General features: G+C 36.6%; 1 protein-coding gene across 7 annotated transcripts in view; it reads left to right on the top strand.

Annotated features, from left to right (window-relative positions):
• Positions 1-1,119: 1,119 nt before the first annotated feature.
• STX17 (syntaxin 17) overlaps positions 1,120-26,239 on the top strand; it is an 84,480-nt gene continuing 59,360 nt past the window's right edge. The window contains exons 1-3 of one of the 7 annotated variants that reach the window (XM_061200186.1): positions 1,120-1,147; positions 10,041-10,226; positions 23,197-23,262. In XM_061200186.1, coding sequence (XP_061056169.1) covers positions 10,068-10,226; positions 23,197-23,262 — 225 coding nt within the window. In that variant the 5' untranslated portion in view covers positions 1,120-1,147; positions 10,041-10,067. Of the gene's footprint in view, positions 1,148-1,171; positions 1,324-1,646; positions 1,720-10,040; positions 10,227-16,913; positions 17,019-23,196; positions 23,263-26,239 lie in introns of those variants that run through there. The other 6 variants (XM_061200184.1, XM_061200183.1, XM_061200185.1 and 3 more) reach the window with 6 other exon arrangements.

Below are 26,239 nucleotides of genomic sequence, written 5' to 3'. Positions count from 1 at the left end.
TCCCATGGTATTGGCTAATACTTTAATTTTTCTCCTTAGAATTAAAATCTTATAAACACCTCCTTCCTAGAGTAAAAGAAATCAGCATTCATTACACCCACAAAGAAAATCCAAAATGCTTAGCAGATTTTATGCTTTATTTTAGAAATTACCTTTCAAGGCAATTATTACAGACCCCTAATATTCATTGGTCCACAATTTCTACCCCTACTCCCACTCCACTGGAAGACCCTAAGAGCTGAGTTTCCTTAGCTATGGCTTGAACATCCTTATGACTTCTAAGGATAGTATCATCAGTGGATACGTTCTGAGCAAGTCATCTGAATATTCACAAACGCATATTAAAAAGGCTGGATCTGGAAGTCAGGCCATCCAGGGAGGAGGACTTGTGACCTGGACAGGGCTTCAAAGCCAACCAACTGCTTGTTCATTGGTATCAGCTGGTATAACTGGAAGAACTTGAAAAGGGAATTAGGAAACCCAGTTGAAGTTCCAACTGTGTCACTACATGGCTGAACTGTGAGTCACTAGAACTCTTTGTTGAGCCTTAGCGTCATTATCTATAAAATTGGGAAAAGGTCACTGGCACTGAGTTGACACTGGTTCAACCCGTTTTTGGGAAAAAGCACAACTTGTCTGAGTTTCAGTTTCTGTGCCTGTTACAGTTAAGACTTGTGCCGTCTACCTCAGACGGGGGTGTAGATGGAGAAGGCACAACCTCTGTGAGCTTCAGTTTCTACCAGTGTAAAGAGGTAAGAACACCCGGCCAGCCCATCAATAAAATTCCTAGAAGAACAGAGGAAAATGGACAGAAAAAAGTTGCAAAATGTAGAGGGCTATACAGATGTGAATTGTCTCACACTTAAAACACAACGAACAGACAGACTTAAAGAGCATCTGTGCGTCTCCTTCCTCTTGGCTCCCTTGTTACAACCCCACAACACAAATCAAGACCATTTAGTAAGACTGTCCAGAGCGGCGACCGCCTCTGTACACACAGGGCCGCCAGCCACACCCCTCGAGGCCGGGACTGGGCGGGAGGGGGCGCGGCGCAGCCCAGCCCGCCTATCGCGACGCCCCGTCCCGTCGCGCCCGCGCCTGCGCCTGCGCCGTGCGTACCCACCGGCCTCGAACGCCCCGGCGGGAGGTAAGGGGATAGCGATAGGCCCCCTCGGGGGCGTAAGGCTCTGGCCCGCGTCGTGGGCCCGGTGCCAGCCCAGCGCGCGGGAGGGGCGCCCCGCAGGAAGCAGGGCATCAGGTTGGAAGTGCGAAAGCTGTGGGAGCGCCTCTCGGCTTGAAGAAGTGGTGGTTTCGGTTTTGGAGGTGCTTTCGAAGCGGGTATAGGGAGGCGGCCGACCGGGCGAGCTTGACGGCCTCCCGGGGTCTCGGGGTGGAAAAGGTTACTTCGTCTGCCCTGCGTGTGACGCACTGTGGGTCCTAGGTCATCAGGGTCGCCGGCGTCTCGGTCCGGAGAGGGGCCCGCGCCACCCGTTCGGGGGCGGGGGTGGGGGGAGGCGGCGTTTGGTTTATGTGGCCCAGGTGCGCGGTGGGTGACGCTGCGAGGAATGACGAGAGGCTCGAGGGTGTTGAGGGGAGGTCCTGGGGCGCGAGGGGGGAGCCTCCTGTCAGCCATACCGGGGAGGGTGGTTCGCAGAAGGCCCCACGTCTGTCTCCCCTTTTTACAATTCGGAATCGGAGGCTCAGAGAGCAGACCGTACGGTAGGTAGGTCCGAGGGCCTTGACTTTTCTTTCCAAATTCAGTACCCCTTCCCCCAATGAGAAAAACGGGGCGACGTGCCTGAGGGAATTCGGTGCCCCAGGTGTGGGGAAATGTGGGAAGGTGTTCATAACTTTTTTGGAAGGGGGCGTTGCCAGCGATATTGGACTTTTCCTGAGAAATGGGGCTTTTCACTTATAAATAACCTTAAGTAATTTGGTTAACCTCCCAGTACTTTTTCCTTATTGGAAACGTGAGTAGTGTGGTACTCAGCTGGTAATAGTTGTAAGCACTAAAGGTAGTTTGTAAAGCACCTGGCACCCGCCCCCGCCCACCCCAAGTGTTAGTGCAGTGAATATGATTGCAGTTCTTTGACCTCAAAATATTTGACCTGTCTTATGGGAAACATCAGTTTACACATTGTTTTAAGAGACTTTTTATTTTGAAATATTTTACAATTACAGAAAAGTTACAAAAGTAATACAGAGTTCTCTACAATTTCCTTTAATGTTAACATCTTACATAACTATAATACAATTATCAAAAGTAAGAAATTAACTTCAGTACAACGCTGTTAACTAAATCACCAACTTTCTTCAGATTTCATCATTTTTTATACTAAAGTCCTTTTTCTGTTCCACGATCCAATCTAAGATCCCACATTGCATTTAGTTGGCATGGCTCCTTAGTCTTCTCCAATCTGTGACAACGTCTAAGTCTTTTCCTGTCTTTCATGACTGTTACACTTTTGAAGAGTCCTGGTTAGTTATTTTGTAGAGTGTCCTTCAGTTGGGTTTTGTCTGATGTTTTCTCAAGATTAGATTAAGGTTGTGTACTTTTGTTGATACCACAGAAGTGTATATGCCCTTCTCAGTAGTTCATCATATGAGGGGTACATGATATGACACACTGCATTTGATATTGCTCTTGATCACTTGGTTAAGGTGGTATCTGCTGGGATTCTCTAATGTAAAGTAACTATTTTTCCCTTTGTAATTAATCAATATCTTGGGGGAGAACTACTTTTAAACAATGCAAATATCCTGTTTCTCCTCAAACTTTAATTTGTTGATTTTAGCATCCATTGATGATCTTGCCTTCAGTAATTATTACTGTAATGTTCTAATGGTGGTTTTCTGTTTCCCTCATTCCTTCGTTATTTATTTATTTATTTTTTTATTAATTTATTTTTATTTTTTTTGTCTGTGTTGGGTCTTCGTTTCTGTGCGAGGGCCTTCTCTAGTTGCGGTGAGTGGGGGCCACTCTTCATCGCGGTGCGCGGGCCTCTCACTGTCGCGGCCTCTCTTGTTGCGGACCACAGGCTCCAGACGCGCAGGCTCAGTAGTTGTGGCTCACGGGCCTAGTTGCTCCGCGGCATGTGGGATCTTCCCAGACCAGGGCTCGAACCCGTGTCCCCTGCATTGGCAGGCAGATTCTCAACCACTGCGCCACCAGGGACGCCCCTTCGTAATTTATTAATTGGAGTTTTTCTGTAAGGAAGAGCTGCATCTTCATCCCATTTATTTATTTATTGTTAATTTTTTGTATCTGTATGGACTCATTTATTTTTCTATTGGTTATTTTCCTACACTTTCGTTATTTGTTTTATGTCTCAAATTGTTCCAGCTTCGTCCATTTCAAGTTTTTTCAGGTTGCTTCCTGTGCCCTTTTTATAGGCTCTCATCCTTTTTTGAGAACTTCCTTGCTTTTTGGCACCCTAAGATGCTCCAAGCTTCTCTTGTGTTTTCCCTGCACTGGAATCCACCATTTCCCCAAAGACCCCTGCTTTCTTTGTTTGGAGAGTAGTATTTAAACACCAAGGATCTGGGTGCTAGGTGTGCTCATTGCTACTGGGTTATCATTACTTCCAGTGCCTGGCAGAAGACATCTTAGAAGCGTGTGTGTGTGTGTGTGAGAGTGTATGTATATATTTCTAGCTGTATATACAGTCGTCCCTTGGTATCCACAGAGAATGGTTCTAGGACCTGCAGTGGATAGCAAAATCCGAAGCCACTTAGGTCCCATAGTTGGCCCTTTGTATCTGCGGTTCCATATCCACGGATTCAACTAACTGTGGATCATGTAGTATTTATTGAAAAAATCGTATTTATTGAAAACAATCCACTGTAAGTGAACTCTCGCAGTTCAAATCCATATTGTTCAAGGGTCAACTGTAAATCCATATATTTCATGGAGATACAGGCACACATATGTGTATATTCATGCATCTACAAAGATATTTATTTTTGTGTTTATCTGTATATATATATACACACATGTATTTTAGATATATGTCTGTATATATATATATTTTTTTTCTAAAGTTTATTCTGATACTTCTGTTTCTAATACAGTACCACAGGGTTCATTATAGTCTTGCCTTTTACTTGTAACTTCTTTCTTCAACAGTGAGAAATCTGGCTTTTGTGTTCTACAAAATATTTCCTTATTTGTTCAGTCCTAGTATACACATAAAGTAATTTCAGGATTTCTAACCCATAGTCCTATGAGTTTACTAACTAGAGTACAGTATAGTTGTGTGTAATTCTTTTTGTCTTTAGCCTTGTAGTATCCAGTTTAGTATCTAGGATCCTATATCTAGACACTAGTATAGAGTATCCAGCATCTATTTTCCAAAGTTACCTAGATTAGTTATTTTCTTCCCCTACTTCTTTCATTGTGGTTATGTTGTTCATTTGTAATACAGTTAATTTTATTTTTTATAGTTTGTATTTCATTTTGGGTTCCCCCACATCTCGTTGTTTTTGTTTTTTAATATACAAAAATTCACCTTTTGTGGTGTACAGTTCTGTGAATTTTGATAAATGCATATAATTGTTTATCCACCACCATTGTCATGATACAAACAATTCTGTCACCCCAAATATTCCATTACACTTGAAAAATAAAGTTAAAAGTAATACAACAACTTTACAGAAGTTTGAGAAATTAGGCATTTTTGTGTGTTTTCTCTTGTTTTTTCATAGGCATATTTTAAATACCTGTGATGTTAATGTAAATGTATTTTTTAATCCTATGTTTGAATTATATCAGAAATATTTCCCAGTTTTCTGACTTAAAAATCAAGAAATGCTGAAATACATTTTCAACTCATTATTTAATCACACTTTTAAACCACAGTTTCTATATTGAATTAAGACCTTCCCTTAATAGCTTATAAACATTATTTGAGCTATTTTATGATCAGAGGCACTGTTGGATGACTTTGTTTCAGTAACATCATACTTTATGCAACTATTTGAATGCTATGTTCCCTTCTTAGTTTTATATGGGTATTTTATTGTAATTTTATAGAAATGGAAATGGTGGAGAGAAAAAAAAATACTCTCTAGAAGGAGACCAAGAGTTGGAAAAGTCTCTTGGGAGGGTCTTGGGCCAGAATGTCTTCCCCGAGAGATGGCCCTTGTGAGGCAGCAGGTTATTCCTTGAGCACAAAAAGCTGAGGGGCAGAGTCATGCACTCTGACCTGGAAATATTACTTTTTGAATTCAAAAAAAAGAGCTATCATCAGAGCATAGGGGAGCAGTGAAAACAAGCCAAATAGTCAATAATTGGGGTTTGTCAAGTACACCATAAACTGATTAGTGGAAGAGAAGGCAGAATCATTTGAGTTGTATCTCAAATGATACACAAAGTTGAGAGGCAGATGGGATATAAAAGAGCATCTAGACAGAGGGAGCACCTTGCAAAGCCAAAAGTAGAGATTGGGTGATGATATTTCAGTAGATTGGGTGGATTACTTACGAACATTTTATTTTCTTGTTCAGATAATAGGGAACTCTTAGAAGTCTTTATTCAGAGGAGGAGCATGTTGCCTTTGGTGTTTTAGATATATATTCATTGGTGGTAAACTATGGGGAAAAATTGGAGAAGGGAAAGAGTCTAAACGCAGGCCAATTAAGACACTTGTAATGTGCTATGCATATTGTGCTGTTTGACTAGAGTGATAGGATTAGAAACAGTGTAGAAGAGACATGTGAAGAAGTGTTTTAGTTCCATTAGCATCTGTTGAATACCAGGTATGTTAAAAAACATTTTGATAGGAATAGTAATAGATATAAAGATAGCTTCTTATATAATCTGCATAGTGGAAGAAAACACAAGAGGCAATGTGATAAACTGGGAACATTAGTGTTAGGGAAATATTGATAATTTATGAGACTATTATATGTTAATATAATAAGAGAAAGACAGTCCCTGTAGCACGAGCAGGCAATTGATGAAAGAAGAAATGCAAATAGAGAATAAATCAATCTCATTAGTAATTTAAAGAATGCAAAATAAGACAATAATGAGATACCATTTTTGTCACCAGTTGAATGTCTTAAGAAGAATGATAATATCAGGTATTGGTTGGAGTACGGATAAATGGACATTTTAAAGTTTTTTAAATTGAAGTATAGTTGACATACAATACTGTATTTATTTCCAGTATACAACATAATGATTTGACATTTTTATACATTATGAATTTATCACCATGATGTCTAGTAACCATCTATTATCCTACAAAGTCATTACAATATTATCGACTATATTCCCTATGCTGTACCTTACATCCCTGTGACTTGTTTATTTTATAACTGGAAATTTGCACTCCTTACTCCCCTTCACGCATTTCACTCACCACGCTGCCTCCGTTCTGGTGACCACCAGGTTATTCTCTGTATCTGTTTCTGTTCTGTTTTGTTTTTTAAATTCCACATGTACGTGAAATCATACGGCATTTGTCTTTCTTTGGCTTATTTCACTTAGCATAATACCCTCTAGGTCCATCCATGTTGCAAATGGCAAGATTTCATTCTTTTTTATGGCTGAGTAATAGTCCATTGTGTGTGTGTGTGTGTGTGTGTGTGTGTGTGTATGTGTGTATGTGTGTATGTGTATGTATGTGTATCACATCTTCTTTAGCCATTCATCTATCTTTGAGCACTTAATGGTTGCTTCCATATCTTGCTAATGTGAATAATGCTCTATGAACATAGGGGTGTATATATCTTTTCAGTTAGTGTTTTCATTTTCTTCAGATAAATACCTAGAATTAGAATTGGTGGATCATATGATAGTTCTGTTTTAAATTTTTTGAGGAACCTCCATACTGTTTTCCATAGTGGTTGCACCAGTTTACATTCCCACCACATGCACGTGGGTTCCCTTTTCTCCACATCCTTGCCAACAACCAACACTTGAAATTTCTTGTCTTTTTGATGATAGCCATTCTGACAGGTGTGAGGTGATAGCTCATTGTGGTTTTGATTTGCATTTTCCTGATGATTAGAGATGTTGATCATCTTTTCATGTGTCTGTTTCCCATCTGTATGTCTTTCCTGGAAAAATGTCTGTTCAGATCCTCTACGCAGTTTTTGATTGGATTGTTTATTTTTTTGATATTGAGTTGTGTGAATTCTTTGTATATTTTGGATATTAATGCCTTATCAGATATATCATTTCCAAATATCTTTTCTCATTTAGTAGGTTACCTTTTTGTTTTGTTGATGGGTTCCTTCACTGAGAAAGCTTTTTATTTTGATGTAGTCCTATTTCTTTGTTTGCTTTTGTTGCCCTTGCCTGAGGAGACATCCAAAAGCATATTGCTAAGACCAGTGTCAAAGAGTATACTGCCTATGTTTTCTTCTAGGAGTTTTATGGCTTCGGGTCTCACATTTAAGTCTTTAATCCAGATAAATGGACATTTTGATATGTTGCTAGTGGGAATGTAAATAGGCACAGCCTTTTTTGGGACATTTAGTATCAGAAGCCTTAAAAAATATGTGTATCTATTAATTCTGTTTCCAGGTATTTAAAGAAATAATCATAGATGGTAGTATGGATTTGTGTGAAAGAAGAGTAATTACACTGTGGTTTAGTTTATAATAGTGGAAAATTGGAAACATCCTGAGTGGCCAACATTAGATGATTAAATTATCGAACATCTGTACAATGTGATACCATGCTGCTATAAAAAATACATTATAGAAAAATAATAATTTACATGGAAACATTATTATATTTGATCAGGTTATTCAAAATAAATCTTTTATTCTTTTATTCACTGCTTCCTTTATTCACCCAGTAACAGTATACTTTATTATATATTTTTGCTCCTTGCCATTCCTTTCCTTTGGGTTTATTTTCTTTTTTGTTAAAGCATGCCTTTTAGTAGTTCTTTTAATGAAGGGCTTGGTAATAAACTCAGTCTTTGTATGTCTGAAAATGATTATTTTACCTTCACTTCTGGATAATAATTAACCTGGGTATATACCAACTCAGCACTTTGAAGATATTCCTATCTTTTGATATGTTGCTTTGATGAAAAGTTTACTGCTTTTGTTGTTTTAGTTTATCTGTCTTTTATCTCTGGTTTGCTTTTTAAGATATTTTTTCTTTGTCCTTAATGTTCTGAAATTTCTCTTCCATGTGTTTAGGTAAATTTGTTTTTTATTTATGCTACTTAATGTTTATGTGCATTTTCAGTTTGAGGTTTTACATCTTAATTCTCAGCATATTCTCTTTGAATAGTGCCTTTTTGCCACTTTATTTAGTCTTTCCTTATGGGACTCCTACTTGTTATTGAGCTTGTCATTTTATCCTTAATGTTGCTTATCGTCTTTTTATGTGTCCTTATTCCTCTGTGTTCATACTGATAGCTTCCAATCAATAATTGTCTTTTCAGTAAACAATTTACTGTTTAATGCATCTTTGGAGGTTTTTATTTGTAGAATTTTTACTTGGTTTATTTTCAGATTGGCTTGTTACTGTTTCATAATATTATCTAATTTTTTTTAAGATTCTGTTTCTTTATATCTTTATCTTAAAATGTACCTATTTTAATTTTATTTTTAGGGTACTTTATTATCTCTAGTCCCTTAGCTGTAAATTTTCCCATTTTGTTGGGTCTGTGGACCAATCTTTTGGCAGTGAACTTCCCCATGCATCTCTAATTCCCACCAAGTACTGTAGCTGTTAGACTCTTTATTTTTGGTGTCTGGAGATTTTCCTTTTTTGCTTTCAAGCTTAGATTAACTGTAAAGACCAAGTTACTGGTAGATGAGAGAATCTGTATAACCAACACTTCAAGATTTTCAGTTGTGAAAGAAACAACATTATTTAGAATAATAGTTCTTAATGATTCTGGAGTGATAGAGCTTTTTGATAATTTCATGAAAGCAATGGACTCTGTCTTCTGAAATAATTCAAAAATATATTCATAATTTTTTGTAAACATTCAGGAACTCCTCAAGTCCCAAACCCCTATCTCTATGGACCCGAGTCTAAGATACCATAACCCAATGGAATTAACATAGTCAACTTATTTATTTTTAATATGGGAGAGGTTATGGCTAATTAGATGGCATGAAAACATGATGTACAACAGTGGTTTTCAAGCTTGCTTAAGCAGTGGAGCCCTTTATTTACGGAAAATCTAATAAGTTCAAATTTATGAAATAGATATAAGTAAATTTTCTCCAGCTGAAGCAGGTGTGGGGTCCTGGAGCCTGTCCACTTGACAACCTTTACCATCACCTACCCTGACCCCAAAGACATAACCCTGGACTCTCTGGAACACTGCTAAAAAAAAACTACTGGTGAATTAGAAAGAGCATTTGATTGCACTCTCAGGAATACTGGGTTCTTATTCTAGCTCTGTCACTGGTTACTTGTACTGATTGTAGACAATGCTAATCACTTTGTAAGAAAGGGAAGACGCAATTTAAAGGACATCAATGAGAAGAGTTGCATTTTATAATATATTTGAAGTATATAATTACATATGTTATATTAGAAATGGAGTTTTTACAGCAGAAATGTTAAGAATGAAATTTTTTCTTCCATTTTTGCCATTTGACACCTTTTTAGAAAACATTATTCACTGTCCAAGGTACATTGGGAGATAAAGACTTGAACAGTATACTTCTGGTTTTTTGAAAAAAGTTATTTAAATATATGCATACATATATATATCCTTATATTAAAAAGACCTGGAAAGACATGCATCAAAATGGAAGTAGGGGGGTGGGAGGGGGAAAAATGGAAAGAGTAGTTAACTATAGGTGAGGAGATGATTGTTGATTTTATTTTATTCTCTTTTTCCTATTTTCTAATCATTCTAAAGTGAATATACATTACCTTTGTAGAGAGAAAAAGATTTTAAAATAAAAGTTTTGTTAAAAAAACCAGTCACTGAAGTTCAGCATTAAGTTGAGTATGTATTTAGAATATATTATAAAATTACCTAATTGTTGGCTTTTAAAAATAATGGAAATTGATTTTTAAAATTCTTAAATAAATATTTCCCTTTTAGGTTTTTCTACATGAGTGGAGAAGGTAGATGTTGCAAGTAGAAGAGAGACAACATTTTTTTAGGATGTCTGAAGATGAAGAAAAAGTGAAATTACGCCGTCTTGAACCAGCTATTCAGAAATTTACTAAGATAGTAATCCCAACAGACCTGGAGAGGTTAAGAAAGCACCAGATAAATATTGAGAAGGTGAGTTTTTTTATTTCTTTCTTTTTTTCCATTTTTTTCTTTTTTTACCACAAGAAACAGTTACATATTCTGATTTATATTTGTTGTGCATTTCACCTGCATTGAGACTATTAGATAAGAGTCTTCGCTAAAACATCTAGCTCCTGTCGATTTAAAAACATTATTCATTTTTTCATCTGGGTTTTCTGTTCTACAAATACCCCTCTCACATTATTCCTTTTTTAGGAAGGGATATAAGAATAGAATCAATGCCTTTTTAGTTATACACAGTGATGAATTGAGCAGTTAATAATTAAAATACAAACTGTTTGATAGTTGACTATAATGTGAAGGTGGTGGACTTCGGCTAAAGGGCTTCCCTTAATTTCATTCACCCCATGGCAAGTTTTCTGAACTGTGAGTGTGTGTTCCTGTTGTTTCAGGTGCATGTAGACTAAAGAGGTAAAAATCACTGTTTGATATGAGGGAATTTCCCAACTTCACTGCTTCCCTTTGAGGAAAGCCCAAAGTTGAGAAATATTAGCTAGAGGTCAGTTTAAGAGATAGACAGAAGGAAGAACCAGTCTCAGGGACTGTGGTGGTTTCATAGAACCTGGTCTGGCTAGGGTCTGATGGAGTGGTTGTGGCATTTATGGGAACGTCAAGTTTACTGAGTACTGAGCATTGATTTGGCAGGTTACCTTGTCTTATTTGCTGTGGGATAGGTCAGTGGTATTTGATCCTTCAGAAGAACCTCCCCCAGTATAAATTTTAAGCTGTGTGGCCCTCCATTAATTTTTCTTGGGGGGTGGGGGGAGGGTGGAAGTGGTCATTAAGCCTTTCAGTATAAATAATATTTAACACCCTCAACTGCATACCTTATACAAGTAAGAAGAGTGTCAACTTTTTCTCTCATAGATACCAGCTGTCTTCCTAGTACTTAAGTCTTTTGTAAAAGTATAGAAAATAAGTGCCAAGAAAAATAAGATGAAAATTTCAATGCAAATATGAATAGAATTCAAGATTAATATTTAGTCATCTCTTAACTTCTTTCTTCTTTATCCATAAGCAATAAGTGCTATGACTTTTAAGGATGGAGGAGTTGTCTGCTAAACTGGTTATTCTTGTCATGAGCAGAAACAAAGTGTTCCATGCTTTGATTAATAAGGAGGGCTTGTTCTTTTAGCACTGTAACAATATAGAAATGGAGTTGTTTACTTCAGATTGATCATACCTGTGTTTGATAATGTGTGTGTCAAAGTCCTGAGTTTATATTGAAGTGCTCAGTTACAAAGATGGTAAGAATTTGGCAAGTGAATTGATTCTGAAAGGAATAAATAGGTGGACTGTGGTCTATTAAGACTATTTCTTTTATTGTCCTATTTTACCTTTGGCATTTTCCCTCTGGCAAATTTCCCTTTCCTTGTATTTATTCTGTACGAATGTGCTTGCTGTCATTACCCTCAGATCCTAGCCACATGTACCACCCAGTCATCAATGGAAAGGCCAGAACCCTGGGAGAAAGTTGTGGGGATAGAAACAGGTCTATTACTGATTTAATTAGCTGCGTCAGAATTCAGAAGAAAATTATTCCAGAGTTATATAGATCTTTTTCTGCCGGAACATTTTTCCTTCAGCATTTTCTGAAATTTTTACTTATTAAGAAAATTTTAGACAGTATCAGAATAATTATAATTTACAATATAGGTGATGCTGTCTGAAGCTAAGCAGTTAAACTCATACTGAGCTATGTTTTATTCCATAATCTTGATCATTCTATCTCTAGGTTTTCTAGTTTAGTTATGAAAGTAATTTTTTTATCTATGTAAGATTGAATAGCATATTTTAATAGATAGTTTATGGCAATATAAAAACATTTAAAAGCCACAGTGTTCACTGTGGACAAAAGAGTTAAGAACTAAGTTTAGACTCCAGGTGTCTAACAGTGCCTCATTTTCAAAAAGGCATGTTTTTCCTGGGGGAAGGGTGTAGAAAGATAAAATATTTATTATGTTAGCCATCAGTCATCCAATATGAATTTAAAAGAAGAAAGTCAGACTGTAGGGAAATTGAAAGTAAGCCTTAGTGGAGTGATTCTGCAACATCTGAAAACAATGAGAGTAGTGTGCTGTGGACACCTGGGACTATATTCCATAGGTCCTTCAGCATTACGTTTTATTACACATGATAGACTTGATTAGAATGTTATCCTGAAATTTGAAGTGTTAGCATTCAGCTTTCTTGGCTAATGTAAAATAGACTTAAGCATAGTTAATAGGAACAATATCATAAGCTTAGAACATAATTTTCTTTGTTTCATTTTATAGGGGTTTGGGGGAAAACTTACTGTGTAACATGTACTGTATTAGTTAGTATATGGTTAAAATGCAAGTGGCAGAAAACCTAAAAATAGCTTATTAGATGAGATAGAGGTTTTTTGGTTTTGCTTTTATTTTTAATCTCTCATAGTTTTGGAGGTGGTCTAGGGCTCCAGTGGCAGCTCAACAGTCATTAAAGACTCAGGCTGTTTTTATCTTGCTTTCCAATCCTCAACTTGTTTCTGTCTTACATGTAAAACAGCAGCTCCAGCTCTAGCTATCGCATCCACATTCCAACTAAGATGAAAGAACCAGAATCCTATTTTTTCTGAATATGTTCTTTTTTCTCTCAATTCTCTCTTTTTTTTCTTTTAAAGAGAATCCTCCTGTTCTTGTTTTATGGATGCAGTATCATACAGTCTCTCTATGGTGGTATTATTATTATATTTTTAAAAATTTTCTTCTGTTTCCTTTTCTGTGTTTCCTTCCTTCCTTCCTCCCCCCCTTCCTTCTTCCCCCTTCCTTCCTTCCCCCTTCCTTCCTTCCTCCCTCTCTCCCTCTCTTCCTTCCTTCCTTCCTTCCTTCCTTCCCCTTCTTTCCTCCTTCCTTCTCTTCTCTCTTTTTTCCTTTTCTTAAATGTATTCTTCTCTCTCTTTCCCTCTCTCCTTTTCTTCCTCCCTCCTCCCTCCCTTTCTTCCTCCCCTCCTTCCTTCCTTTCTTTGTGTCAGTCTACAGTATTTTAGGCTTTCCTTGGCTAGCTGTCGATATTTAAGAGTGCTAATTGGAAGGGGTGTGTGTGTGTGTGTGTGTGTGTGTGTGTGTGTGTGAGAGAGAGAGAGAGAGAATGGGTAGCAGAGAGAGAGAGAGGGAGAATGGGTAGCAGGGCAGTAGTAGGGGCCTTATTACCTGGAGAGGTGAACAGAGGAGGATCTATTTTGATGGGCAACCACCAGATACTCTCCTGGAGTGTTGTCTTCTGTGATGATAGAGGCAGTCCAGTTGCTTGGGCCTATGGAGAGGACATCTGATAGACTACCTATTCCTTACATAAACTTTCAACTAATCCTTCTGTTTTTAACCCCACCATACACATCCTCCTGCTTACCTGGTAGCTGGTACCTCTGGTTACTGAGTCTTTCTGGAGTAGTGCTGTGCATTGGTTTGCTTCTCACTGCTTTTCTCCCCCACCATCCACCCCTTCTGCAGCCCTAGGTTTCAGCTTTCTCTGCTCTGCTAAGTTCAGCTGCAACATGTCCATAGTCTTTCCAGCTTCCAAAATTTTGTTAAAATTTCTTGTCCATTGATATCTTCTGTTGTATTCTCATTAGTCTTGTGAATTTATACCTTTTAAAGTTCTTTACTGTCATTTTAGTTGAGTTTTGGAAAAGAACAGAGATGAATGTTTGTGTTCAGTCTGCCAGGTTTAATGAGAAGGGAAATTATTACAGGATATAAATATATGTTAGCTTTTCATAAGTGTTGGTGTTTGCTGTTTCTTATATTGTTAGCATTGAAAATTATGTAAAAAATTAGTTTTCTAATCTGCAAGAAGTTTACAGTCCAGTTAAGGAAATAAGATAGGATATGATGGGGCAACATATAATTAGGTGTGAAAATGAGTGTTCAGGACTGTTCAGGCAGTATGAAGCCTGAACTGTGTGGTACAAAATCAGATATAAGCAGTCTTATTGATTTGTTATTTATTGATTTGGTTTCATTTATTTGTTTTCTTAACTTGTGGTTACAACAAAAACCTTTCCCATTTCTCTTTTTAGTCTGAGAATGTTTATTTCAATCTTACAATCACATTTTCCCCCTCATTCTTTTTTTCTGATAGACTCCTGATTGAGTTTGCTTTCTCATGTGTTACAGGATAGGAAAGCCTCAGCACAGGTGGTGAATGATAATGGGTCTAATGGTGGTATTTCCATTCTTATCAGTGTTTGGTTAGCAACGAACAAGAGACATATCCTATAGTTCTGGCTAATGAGACTTGAGGGAAAGCCTGTTTGGGATACGGAACTTCTGGAAAAGACTTTCCTACAGTTACAAAGATATACATGGGAGGAAACAGTCCTACTGGTCTTAATGTCTGCCTGTTGTATCTGGAACTATAGCCAAGAGGGGACAAGTCTGAAAATGAAACTCTCTGTTGAAGGTAGTAAAGCAGATAGAACTTGGGTGCTTGACAACCTTGTAAGCTTCTGAACTAAACTACCCTTGAATTTATCATCCCACTTGTAGGGTGCTGCTTATGTGAGATAATAAATATCTTTATTATTAAAGCCATTTTTTTAACTTTGAGTTTTCGGTTATTTGCAACCAAAAGCATCCTAATTGCTTCAAGTCATAGCACTGCTTTAACCTATCTCTAGTGTTGCTGTGCAAATAGACAATACAAAAAAATGACATTTTGTAAAAACTGCATTTTAGAAATGTTTGTCGGTGGTCCCAACTTAACTAAATTTTAAGGGGTTATTTCATGTAATTTTTCCCCCAAACATATTAAATCATTTAAAGTTTTTTCTCCTCTCCAAGTGTTTGGAATAATAGCCTTTAATAATGTAACCTAATTTAGGTTTAACATTGTGTAGCAAGCATAGAAAGTCTGACCTATTTTATTCCTTATTTTTCTTAGAATTTTATTATTATAAGACATAAGGTCATCATCCAAGTCTTCATCCAAGACACTAATCTCTTCTACAACTTACTTGACAAGTGAGCAATAATAATAATAGTAATGATAGTAGCTGTTGTGTTTATTTGTTGAGTGCTGTGTAAGGTTTTTATATATATTATTTAATCCTCACAACATCCCTATAGGTTACCCTTATTATTGTCTTCCTTTTTTAGGTGGAGAAGCAGACTTGGAGTGGTTAAATTACTTTCTTGAGATCACTATGCTGCTAAATATATTAATCTTCTAATGTTGTGCTTGAAACATAGTGTGTTCTAAGTTTGTTCTTACTCTTTCTTGGTTTTCATTTTCCTCTTAGTCATGTTTATTGCGGACAGTTCTATTTTATCATTTTCCTCAATGAAGAAGGAAGATGTAAAAAAAAAATAGAGTTGAATACTTTGGCTTTCCTACATCTATTAGCAACATCCACTCCATTTGTTCACCTTTCAAACTTTTTTTTTTGTTCAGATCCCAACTTAGTAATGTTCTATGGAACATGCCCTGGTTGATTCCATCCTGGGTCAGATATAAATGCACCATCCTCACACAGCACTCTGCAGTAGACCTTAAGGTTCACCACCCCATGACTGATTTTTAGAGAGTTGTAAAGGTAACATTAAAATCTTTCTCATAGAGTTATTCTGAGGATTGAGATATTATGTGAAGAACCCTTGAATGCAAGGTTGATACTTGGAAATGAGTTACTTATAAGTAAGTTATCATTCCCGGGCAGTCAACATTGGTGCTGTCAGTTAATTGTTTGTAATCATTAGGAGATTCACAGCATTCCTGAGACCCTTTGTGTTTGTTTTGGGTTTTATATTTTTTATACATGGTAGGCACAGTAAGGTGCCTTACATTAGCTACACTATAAGGTAGATATTATGATTCATCTTCATTACATGAGTAATCCTAAGTTTATGGCTTATAATCATTGGGCCATCTATTAATATTATGTAGCTTTACTTTTAGAGTCTTTGATATTTTCTCTTTTGTTGAGTTTAATAAAGTAAATTTATTTGAATTGAATACTTACACTTTTTATCATCTACAATACTGATTGTTATCCCACCTGATTAATCCCCCACAAAACCATCATCTTCCCTATGAAAAGTCCTGATCATTCTGATCACTGAGGTATCCTCTGATACCTGGCAGAAGGAGCGTTCCTCTACTTTTCCTGCTTCTTTTCTCATCACTCTTCCCATCGTACATTATACCACAAACACATTGATCTTACTTCAGTCCTTTGGATTCCACATGTGACTTTACACCTCAGAGTATTCCCAGGTCTTTTTCTCTCCAATTGAAACCTCTTTTTTCCCTACTATGCTTTGTAAATTCAAGTAAATCTTTTAAGTGTCAGCATAAAGTTTAAATTAAAGTGCTTTTATACCTTAAACTCCTAAATTCTGAACATTCTCTATGTTATATCATCATCAGATTCCCTGAACCTCTAGTGAATAACATTATATAATTTTAGAAAATTATTTTTAATAATTATGAGTAGCTTTCATGATTTTATACTCTAAGCAATATGAAGCAGAATTATTATTGTTATTCAATTTTGAATCAAAATATTCTGGAAGATGAAATGGCATAAAATGTGAGGCTACAAATATATAAAGTTGATTAAATAAATGGTGGGGTGTTCTAGAGAGAACTTTTAGTCCAGGAACCACTCTTAAAATATTTGTTCTCTTTGCCCAGCAGGCAAAGCAAAACTGAGACCTGGGTGTCGCTGCCAAAGAGCACAAAGGGATGAATGTTGGAAGCCTGAAAACACCTGTGCAGAGGCGTTCATCGCACCATGGTGTGGGTTTATAATCAGGGTTCTCCAAAAAGATAAAATAGTAGAGTGGGTAAAAGGAGACAACGTATTCACCAGGATGAGAGTGGTGAACACGGCTTTTGTCTCACCAGGTTAAGAATGTGCTTTCGTTTCATGGGAAAGTCTAGGGGAAAGGCTGTTTCTGTGAATATTGGATTCTCTGCTTATGCCTGTGCCAGAGGACAGGTAGACCATGGGGCCATAACATGTCAATGAAGAACAACATGAATGCATGTAGTGAGACAATACATCTTTCTGAAATGACTGAAAAACAGTATCTATGAATTTTTTCTGTAGTTGTTTTTCCTCTTTCTTCATCCTGTTTATTCATAGCAATTAAAGGTATTTATCAGAAGTTGCAGTATCCAGTGGAGGAAAGAGCAGAATCCAATGTACTTTGGGGATGTCATTCTGAGTTCCATCTACCTTGAAGTGTTGGGGCAGAGTTTAATGGCCTGGAAGCCACTCAAGAGCAAGTAGTGCTGAGACAAATCCTTCTGCCCACTCTGTGAAGATAAAGGAAAAGTATAAATCCAACATCATCTAGAAAATATTTCCTTGCAAAGCTGCCATCACCTTTAAAAACCCTTTAGAGGGCTTCCCTGGTGGCGCAGTGGTTGGGAGGCCGCCTGCCAATGCAGGGGACACGGGTTTGAGCCCTGGTCCGGGAAGATCCCACATGCCACGGAGCGGCTGGGCCCGTGAGCCACAACTACTGAGCCTGCGCGTCTGGAGCCTGTGCTCCGCGGCGGGAGAGGCCGCGACAGTGAGAGGCCCGCGCACCGCGATGACGAGTGGCCCCCACTCGCAGCAACTGGAGAAAGCCCTCGCACAGAAACGAAGACCCAACACAGCCAAAAATAAATAATAAAAATAAATAAATTTATAAAAACCCTTTAGAGAGAAGCCCTAAGGAAAAGCCCTTGGCAAAGACAAGCTGTTTTACCCAGTCTCTTGACAGATAATCTCCCCGTCATTGCTCTTCAGTCTCTTTGAATCTAGTCTTTGATATTTTCTTTGTAGACAATCATGTGAAGACAAACTGTTTTATTTCTTCCTTTCCAGTCTTTGCCTGTCTGCCCACTTCCTTCCTTCCTTCCTCTCCTTAACTTTCTTTCTTCCCTCTCTTTCTTCTGTTTCCTCTCTTTCCCTTCCCCTCCTCCCTCCCTTCCTTCCTTCCCTCCATCCCTCCTTCCCTTTCTCCTCTCACTTCCTTTCTTACCTTATTGTGCTGACTAGGGCCTCCAGTGCAATATTGAATAGGAATGCCAAGATCAGACATCCTTACCTTGTTCCCAATATTAGGGAATGGTCTTTCACCACTAAGCATGATGTTGACTGTAGGGTTTTTGTAGATACCTCTAATGTTAACTTTTTTAAGTTTGCTGAGAATTTTTATAATGAACAGATGTTTATCAAATGGTTGTCTTTAAATCTACCATCTTGCTCTTTTTGTCTGTTTGTCCCATCTATTCCTTGTCCCCTTTTTTCATCTTTTACTCCCTTTTGGATTAATTGCATATTTTTTAAGATTCCATTTTTTCTTTTGTTGGCTTATTAATTATACCTCTTTGTTTTTTTATTTTTATTTTTAATGGTTGCTTTACAGTTGAGAGTATTCATCTGCAACTTATGACAGTCTACCTTCAAGTAATGTGTTTTCATATATACATATATATACATATATATATATATATATATATATATATCACTTCACGTATATTATAAGAACCTTGGACTTCCCTGGTGGCGCAGTGGTTAAGAATCCGCCTGCCAATGCAGGGGACACGGGTTCGAGCCCTGGTCTGGGAAGATCCCACATGCTGCGGAGCAGCTAAGCCCATGCGCCACAACTACTGAGCCTATGCTTTAGAGCCTGTGAGCCACAACTACTGAGCTCACGTGCCACAGCTACTGAAGCCCACACGCCTGGAGCCCATGCTGCGCAACAAGAGAAGCCACCGCAGTGAGAAGCCTGCGCACTGCAAAGAAGAGTAGCCCCCACTTACCTCAACTAGAGAAAGCCCGCATGCAGCAACAAAGACCTAACGCAGTCATAAATAAATAAATAAAATAAATAAATAAATAAATAAATAAATAACCTTACAACAGTACACTTCGATTTCCTCTCTCAGGGTCTTTGTAGTATTATTGTAATATATTTTACTTCTATGTAATATTGTTGTTTTTGTTTTAAGCAGTGTTATCTTTCAAAGAGATTTTTAAAGTAATAAAAAGTATATTTTATATTTATCTATATATTTACCAGTTTTCAGTGCTGTCACTTTTTTGTAGACAAAAAACTTTTTTGTAGTCCCATCAACCTGAAGGACTTCCTTTAACATTTCTTGTAGTACAGGTTTGCTGGTAATGAATTCTGCTTGCTTTTTTGTGTTTGAAAAAGAAATGTTTATTTTGCCTTCACTTTTAAAAAATATTTTCCCTGTGTATATAATTCTAGGTTGAGTTTTAGATTGTTTCAGTACTTTCAAGATGTTGCTCTGGTGTTTTCTGGCTTGCATTGTTTCTCACAAGAAGTCTTCTGTCATTCTTATCTGTGTTGCTCTGTACTTCACATATCTTTTTTTCCTCTTTCTGTTTTTAAGGTTTTTCTATCACTTATTGTAAGTAATTTTATTATGATGTGCATTAGTTTAGTTTTGTTCATTTTTCTTACGGTATTCCTTGAGTTTCTTGGATCTGTGGGTTTATAATTTTTACCAGATTTGGAAAAGCTTTGGCCACTCATTTTTCTCTTTTTTCTTCCTTACTGGGATATAACTGACATACAGCACTGTGTAAGTTTAAGGTGTACAATATAATGATTTGACTTACATACATCATGAAATGATTATCAAAATAAAATAGTGAAGGTCCATCATCTCATATAGATACAAAATAAAAGAAAAACATTTTTTCTCTTGTCATGAGATTTAAATTAGGATTTACTTTCTTAACAACTTTCATATATAACATACAGCAGTGTTAATTATATATATTAATCATGGCATACATTACATCCCTAGTACTTATTTATCTTATGACTGGAAGTTTGCACCTTTTGACCATAAACTGTATGGTTCCTTCTTTATATCTTTAGTTGTGGAAAATCTCTTCTGCTAGTCTTTAAGTCATTCTCATCCATAATTGCTCTGAAATTAGTTGTAATTTTGGTGCACCTATGGGAGGAGGTGAGCTCAGGGTCTTCCTCCTCCACCATCTCAGTCACTGTCTCATTAGTTTTTCAAAATTTTTTTCTCTCCTTCAAGGAGCCCAATTGCATACATAAAATGTTGCTTTCAATTGGCCTGCAACTCATTGATACTCTATTCATTTATTGTCCATCTTTTTTTCTCTCTGTGTTTCATTTTGGATTGATTCTACTTTATATCTTTAAATTTACTAGTCTTTTCTTTGCATTGTCTTAGCTTCAATTAAACCCATCCATTGCATTTTTCATTTCAGATACCTTTTTTAATTTTAGGAATTGAATTTTTAAAAATATCTTCCATATCTCAATATGCTCATATTTTCTTCTTTCTTAACAACATGGAATATATCATAATAATTTTTAATATCCTTGTCTATTCCATTATCTCTATCATATCTGAATCTGTTTCTATTGATTGGTTTTTCTCATTGCAGATCATATTTTCCTGCTTCTTTGCATGCATGTTAATTGTTTATTGGATGCCAGACATTCTGAACTTGTTGGATACTGAATATTTTTAAATTACTTTTGAGTACTTTTGAGCTTTATTTATTCTGAGACACATTTAAGTTATTTGGGAACAGTTTGATCCTTTTGAGGCTCTTTTAAGCTTGCATAGGATCAGAATAGCCTTTATTCCAGGCCTAATTTTTCCCCATGTAGGACAGTGCTTTGGAGTACTCCACCTGATGTCTAGTGTGTTGAGAGATTTTTCCAGTCTGACTTGTGGTCACATGAACTGTTTCTGGCCTTGTGTGATTTTGGGGGATTAGTCTACCTGATCTTTTCCAGTGGTTCTTTTTCTGACTTCAGGTTGTTTGCTTATGTGCATGTGCTGATCTGTACTCAGCTGAAGACTCAAAAGGAAAACGCTGTGGATCTCTGGAGCTCTGTTTCAGTATAGTCCTCTCATTTCAGTTATCTCCTCACATGCAGCTTTCCTCTCTGATACTCTGCTCCACGATTCTTGCAACCCTGACCTCTCTGGATTTTCAGTTGTTTCCTTAACATTAATTTTTCTTAAAATATCATGACAGATTAGTATTAAATAATTTTAAAGTGGCTTATTTTCAGACATGTATCTTTGGCTTACATTCTTTTCTTTTTGTTAATATCATAACACTAAAGAAGCATTTATACTGGGTCTGATGGCATCAAATAAATTTTTCTTAGAAGCAAAAGCAGTTTGATAGTGGTTTTAAATTTATTTGATTGCGTAGTGGTTTTAAGTTTATGTTTGGTAAATATATTCTCAATATAGTCTATTTCTGTATTAATTTTTATTGGAGTATAGTTGCTTTACAATGTTGTGTCAGTTTCTACTGTACAGCAAAGTGAATCAGCTATACATACACATATATCTGCTCTTTTTTGATTTCCTTCCCATTTAGGTCACCACACAGAGCACTGAGTAGAGTTCCTTGTGCTATACAGTAGATTTTCATTAGTTATCTGTTTTATACATAGTTTCAATAGTGTATATATGTCAATCCCAATCTCCCAATTCATCCCACCACCCTCCTTCCCCCTTGGTGTCCATGTTTGTTCTGTACATCTGTGTCTCTATTTCTGCTTTGCAAATAAGATCATCTGTACCATTTTTCTAGATTCCACATATATGCATTAATATACAATATTTGTTTTTCTTTTTCTGACTTACTTCACTCTGTAGATGTAGTCTCTAGGTCCATCTACATCTCTACAAATGACCCAATTTCATTCCTTTTTATGGCTGAGTAATATTCCATTGTATATATGTACCACGTGTTCTTTATCCATTCATCTGTTGATGGACATTTAGGTTGCTTCCATGTCCTGGCTATTGTAAATAGTGCTGCAGTGAACATTGTGGTACATGACTCTTGTTGAATTATGGTTTTCTCAGGGTATATGCCCAGTAGTGGGATTGCTCGGTCGTATGGTAGTTCTATTTTTAGTTTTTTAAGGAACCTCCATACTGTTCTCCATAGTTTAGTTATTTTTAAGCTTAATGGCTATTGTTTAGTTCTTAGATGATATAAAAAACAAAAATTCAGGAGTATCAAAAGAGTTTTTTGCTGCATTATTCACTACTAAATTTAAAGAATATACAGAATAAGGAATATAAAAATACCCTAGAAAAAATTGTAGTGCTCTACTTTTATAATCTGTTTTTCCTTCCATGTGTATATGGGGCATTTTCATGTTTCTGTGCTTTCAAAGTAGTGTGTGTGTGTGGGTTATACCAAAAATGTGTTTAATGTCATTATTCACATCTGCTAAGATCTTAATTATTTGGGTTTTTTATTTCAACCAAAAATAATATGTGACATTTGGTGTTGTTTATATTTTATACAAGTATTCCGTCATAATGTTATCACATTTTCCTGTCAAATGAAAAATTTTCCATTATCATGCTCGTTAAGTTTCTTGGATGAACTCTGAAAACTAAACATTACCTTGGTAAAAATTAAGACATGTATATTAAATGTTCATTCTCATTTTTATATACTTTCTAGTCTGCAGTATCCATGTTACTTTTTCTCAAATCACATTTTAGTTTTCAGTACTTGACTCTATCATTAACAGACATTTCAAAGTCTTCATATATAGTAAGAATATCTGATAAATGCTGTTAGTCTTTTCATTTTTCACACTCTTTTACATTCTCATTTTTTTCACCTCCAAAGAGTGTGCATTATAGACAAAATACATAATCTTTTTCAGTAAAATAAAGAGTATTTAGTGATTTTTGTTTGTTTTTACCATTTACCAGAATTTTGTGTGTAATGTTTTTGAAAACTTCCTACTTGTATGGTCTTTGGACAGTTAATTTCCACTACTAAGTCAGTAACTTTTTTAGCTGGTATGTTTAAGTTTGGGTGGGTGAGTGGGGATTTTTGAGGTAAATTGGGAATAATCACTTAGTGATAAAAAATAAATTCAGTACCTTTCCCCTTTCTTTCGTATAGTATCAGAGGTGCAGAATCTGGGACAAGTTGCATGAAGAGCATATCAATGCAGGACGTACAGTTCAGGTAAGGCTATTTTATTGTTTCAGGTAAATCAGTATGAAAAAGACAGTCTTTTTTTTTTTATAAATTTATTTATTTATTTTTTTATTATTTTTGGCTGTGTTGGGTCTTCGTTTCTGTGCGAGGGCTTTCTCTAGTTGTGGCAAGCAGGGGCCACTCTTCATGGCGGTGCGCGGGCATCTCGCTTTTGTGGCCTCTCTTGTTGCGGAGCACAGGCTCCAGACACGCAGGCTCAGCAGTTGTGGCTCACGGGCCTAGTTGCTCCGCGGCATGTGGGATCTTCCCAGACCGGGTCTCGAACCCATGTCCCCTGCATTGGCAGGCAGATTCTCAACCACTGCGCCACCAGGGAAGCCCGAAAAAGACAGTCTTAAGGAAATTTTGCTAAAATAAATACCCTTGTAGCTGAATCCTTTTATATGTATTTGTAACTATTTCCTTAAGGATGCATTTTTAGCAGGTATTATTGAATCAGATGTCATACATATTTTTAAGATTTTGATTCATATCACCAAAATTTTCTCCAGAAATGATATATCAACTTACACTTTCACAATGAATGCATTTTAAAACACTAGTATTACTCATTCCTCAAATTTTTGCTAATTAGTAGGTTAAAATAACACTGCTTTGTCGTTTTAATCTGGATTTTTTCTTTTATTGCTTTGAAGGGTGAAAGTTTTTTATATGCACCTTGGATAGTAATGTTTTTTGTGTGAATTGCCTGTTGATGTCTCTTGCATATATTATATTATGTTGTTGTCTTTTGTCAGAGTTCCTTATAATTTTAAGATATTGGTCTTCTGTGTATAAGATTGTTGAAATAATATAGTGTTGCAAACATTTTTTGCTAGTTACTGGCTTTGTAATAAATTTTAATTATTTTAAATTAATTTTTGAAAGTCATATATTTATAGTTAACAGCCAAGTAAAATTAAAAGCCTTATAGAACCCTACCCTTCTCCATCTCCAAGTCCTACTTTTAGGAAACTACTTTTAATCCTTTTGGCCATTTTCCCTGGTATTTAGCTCTTTATTCCTAAATACCATGTGTAGACTGGTATTTCTTAATTAATCAGGTTTAGGCATAGTCTCTTCTTGCTATAGGAGATGCAGATCTAGCTTTCCACCCTACTCTCCTAATTCCTTTCCCCCCTATAATTACATATATTATAATTTCTGGTTAAATTAGTGATCAATATCTCATTATTTTGATTATAAAGGTATTGTTTCTTGCTAAGCCAAATAGTGACATACACTACAGCCTTTTGCTTTTTTTCCTTTAAAATGTCACTTTCACTCTAATGACTTTTTAAATGTCTTTAGTGTTTTTTGGTTTTTTTTTTAATTTTATTTATTTATTTATTTATTTATGGCTGTGTTGGGTCTTCGTTTCTGTGCTAAGGCTTTCTCTAGTTGTGGCAAGCGGGGGCCACTCTTCATCGCGGTGCGCGGGCCTCTCACTATCGCGGCCTCTCTTGTTGCGGAGCACAGGCTCCAGACGCGCAGGCTCAGTAATTGTGGCTCACGGGCCTAGTTGCTCCGCGGCATGTGGGATCTTCCCAGACCAGGGCTCGAACCCGTGTCCCCTGCATTGGCAGGCAGATTCTCAACCACTGCGCCACCAGGGAAGCCCTGTTTTTTGTTTTTAATTGAGATATAGTTGATGTACAATATTATATGAGTTATAGGTGTACAACATAGTGATTCACAATTTTTAAAGGTTATACTCCGTTTATAGTTATTATAAAATATTGGCTATATTTCGTGTTGTATGTTTATCCTTGTAGCTTATTCATTTTATACATAACAGTTTGTACCTCTTAGTCCCCTACCCCTATCTCGCTCCACCACCTGTCCGTCTCCCCACTGGTAACCATCAGTTTGTTCTCTATATCTGTGAGTCTGTTTCCTTTTTATTATATTCACTAGTTTGTTTTATTTTTTAGATTCTACATATAAGTGATATCATACAGTATTTGTCTTTCTCTGTCTTTTGACTTACTTCACTTATACCCTCTAAGTCTATCCATGTTGTTGCAAATGGCAAAACTTCATTCTTTTTTATGGCTGAGTAGTATTCCAGTGTGTGTTTTTGTGTGTGTGTGTGTGTGTCTGTGTATACCACATCTTCTTTATCCATTCATCAGTTGATGGACACTTAGGTTGCTTCCATATCTTGGCTATTGTAAATAATGCTGATATGAACATTGGGGTGCATGTATCTTTCTGAATTAGCGTTTTTGGGTTTTTTTGGACATATACCCAGGAGTGGAATTGCTGGGTAATATGGTAGTTTTATTTTTAGATTTTTGAGAAACGGCTGTACAGTTTTCCACAGTGACCATGCTAGTTTACATTCCCACTAACAGTGTACGAGGGTTCCCTTTTCCCCACATCCTTACCAGCATTTATTTGTGGTCTTTTTGATGATAGCCATCTGGCAGGTGTGAGATGATATCTCATTGTAGTTTTAGTTTGCATTTCTCTGATGATTAACAGTGTTTAGCATTTTTTCATGTGCCTGTTGGCCATCTGTATGTCTTCTTTGGAAAAATGTCTATTTAGGTCTTCCGCCCATTTTTTAATTGAGGTGTTTGGGGGGTTTTTTGATGTTGAGTTGTATGAGCTGTTTATCATATTTTGGATATAAACTCCTTATTGGTCTTATCATTAGCAAATATTTTCTCCCATTCAGTAGGTTGTCTTTTCGTTTTGCCAGTGGTTTCTTTTGCTGTGCAAAAGCTTTTAAGTTTAATTAGGTCCCATTTGTTTATTTTTGCTTTTATTTCCATTTCTTTAGGAGACAGATCCAAAAAAATATTGCTACGATTTATGTCAGAGTGTTCTGCCTGTGTTTTTTTCTAGGAGTTTTATGGTTTCTGGTCTTACATTTAGGTCTTTAATCCATTTTGAGTTTATTTTTGTATATGGTGTTAGAGAATGTTCTGATGTCATTCTTATACATGTAGTTGTCCAG

Source organism: Eubalaena glacialis, chromosome 9 (genome assembly GCF_028564815.1).
Source record: "Eubalaena glacialis isolate mEubGla1 chromosome 9, mEubGla1.1.hap2.+ XY, whole genome shotgun sequence".
Lineage (NCBI taxonomy): Eukaryota > Metazoa > Chordata > Mammalia > Artiodactyla > Balaenidae > Eubalaena > Eubalaena glacialis.
This window is presented reverse-complemented; position numbering and strand designations above follow the sequence as displayed.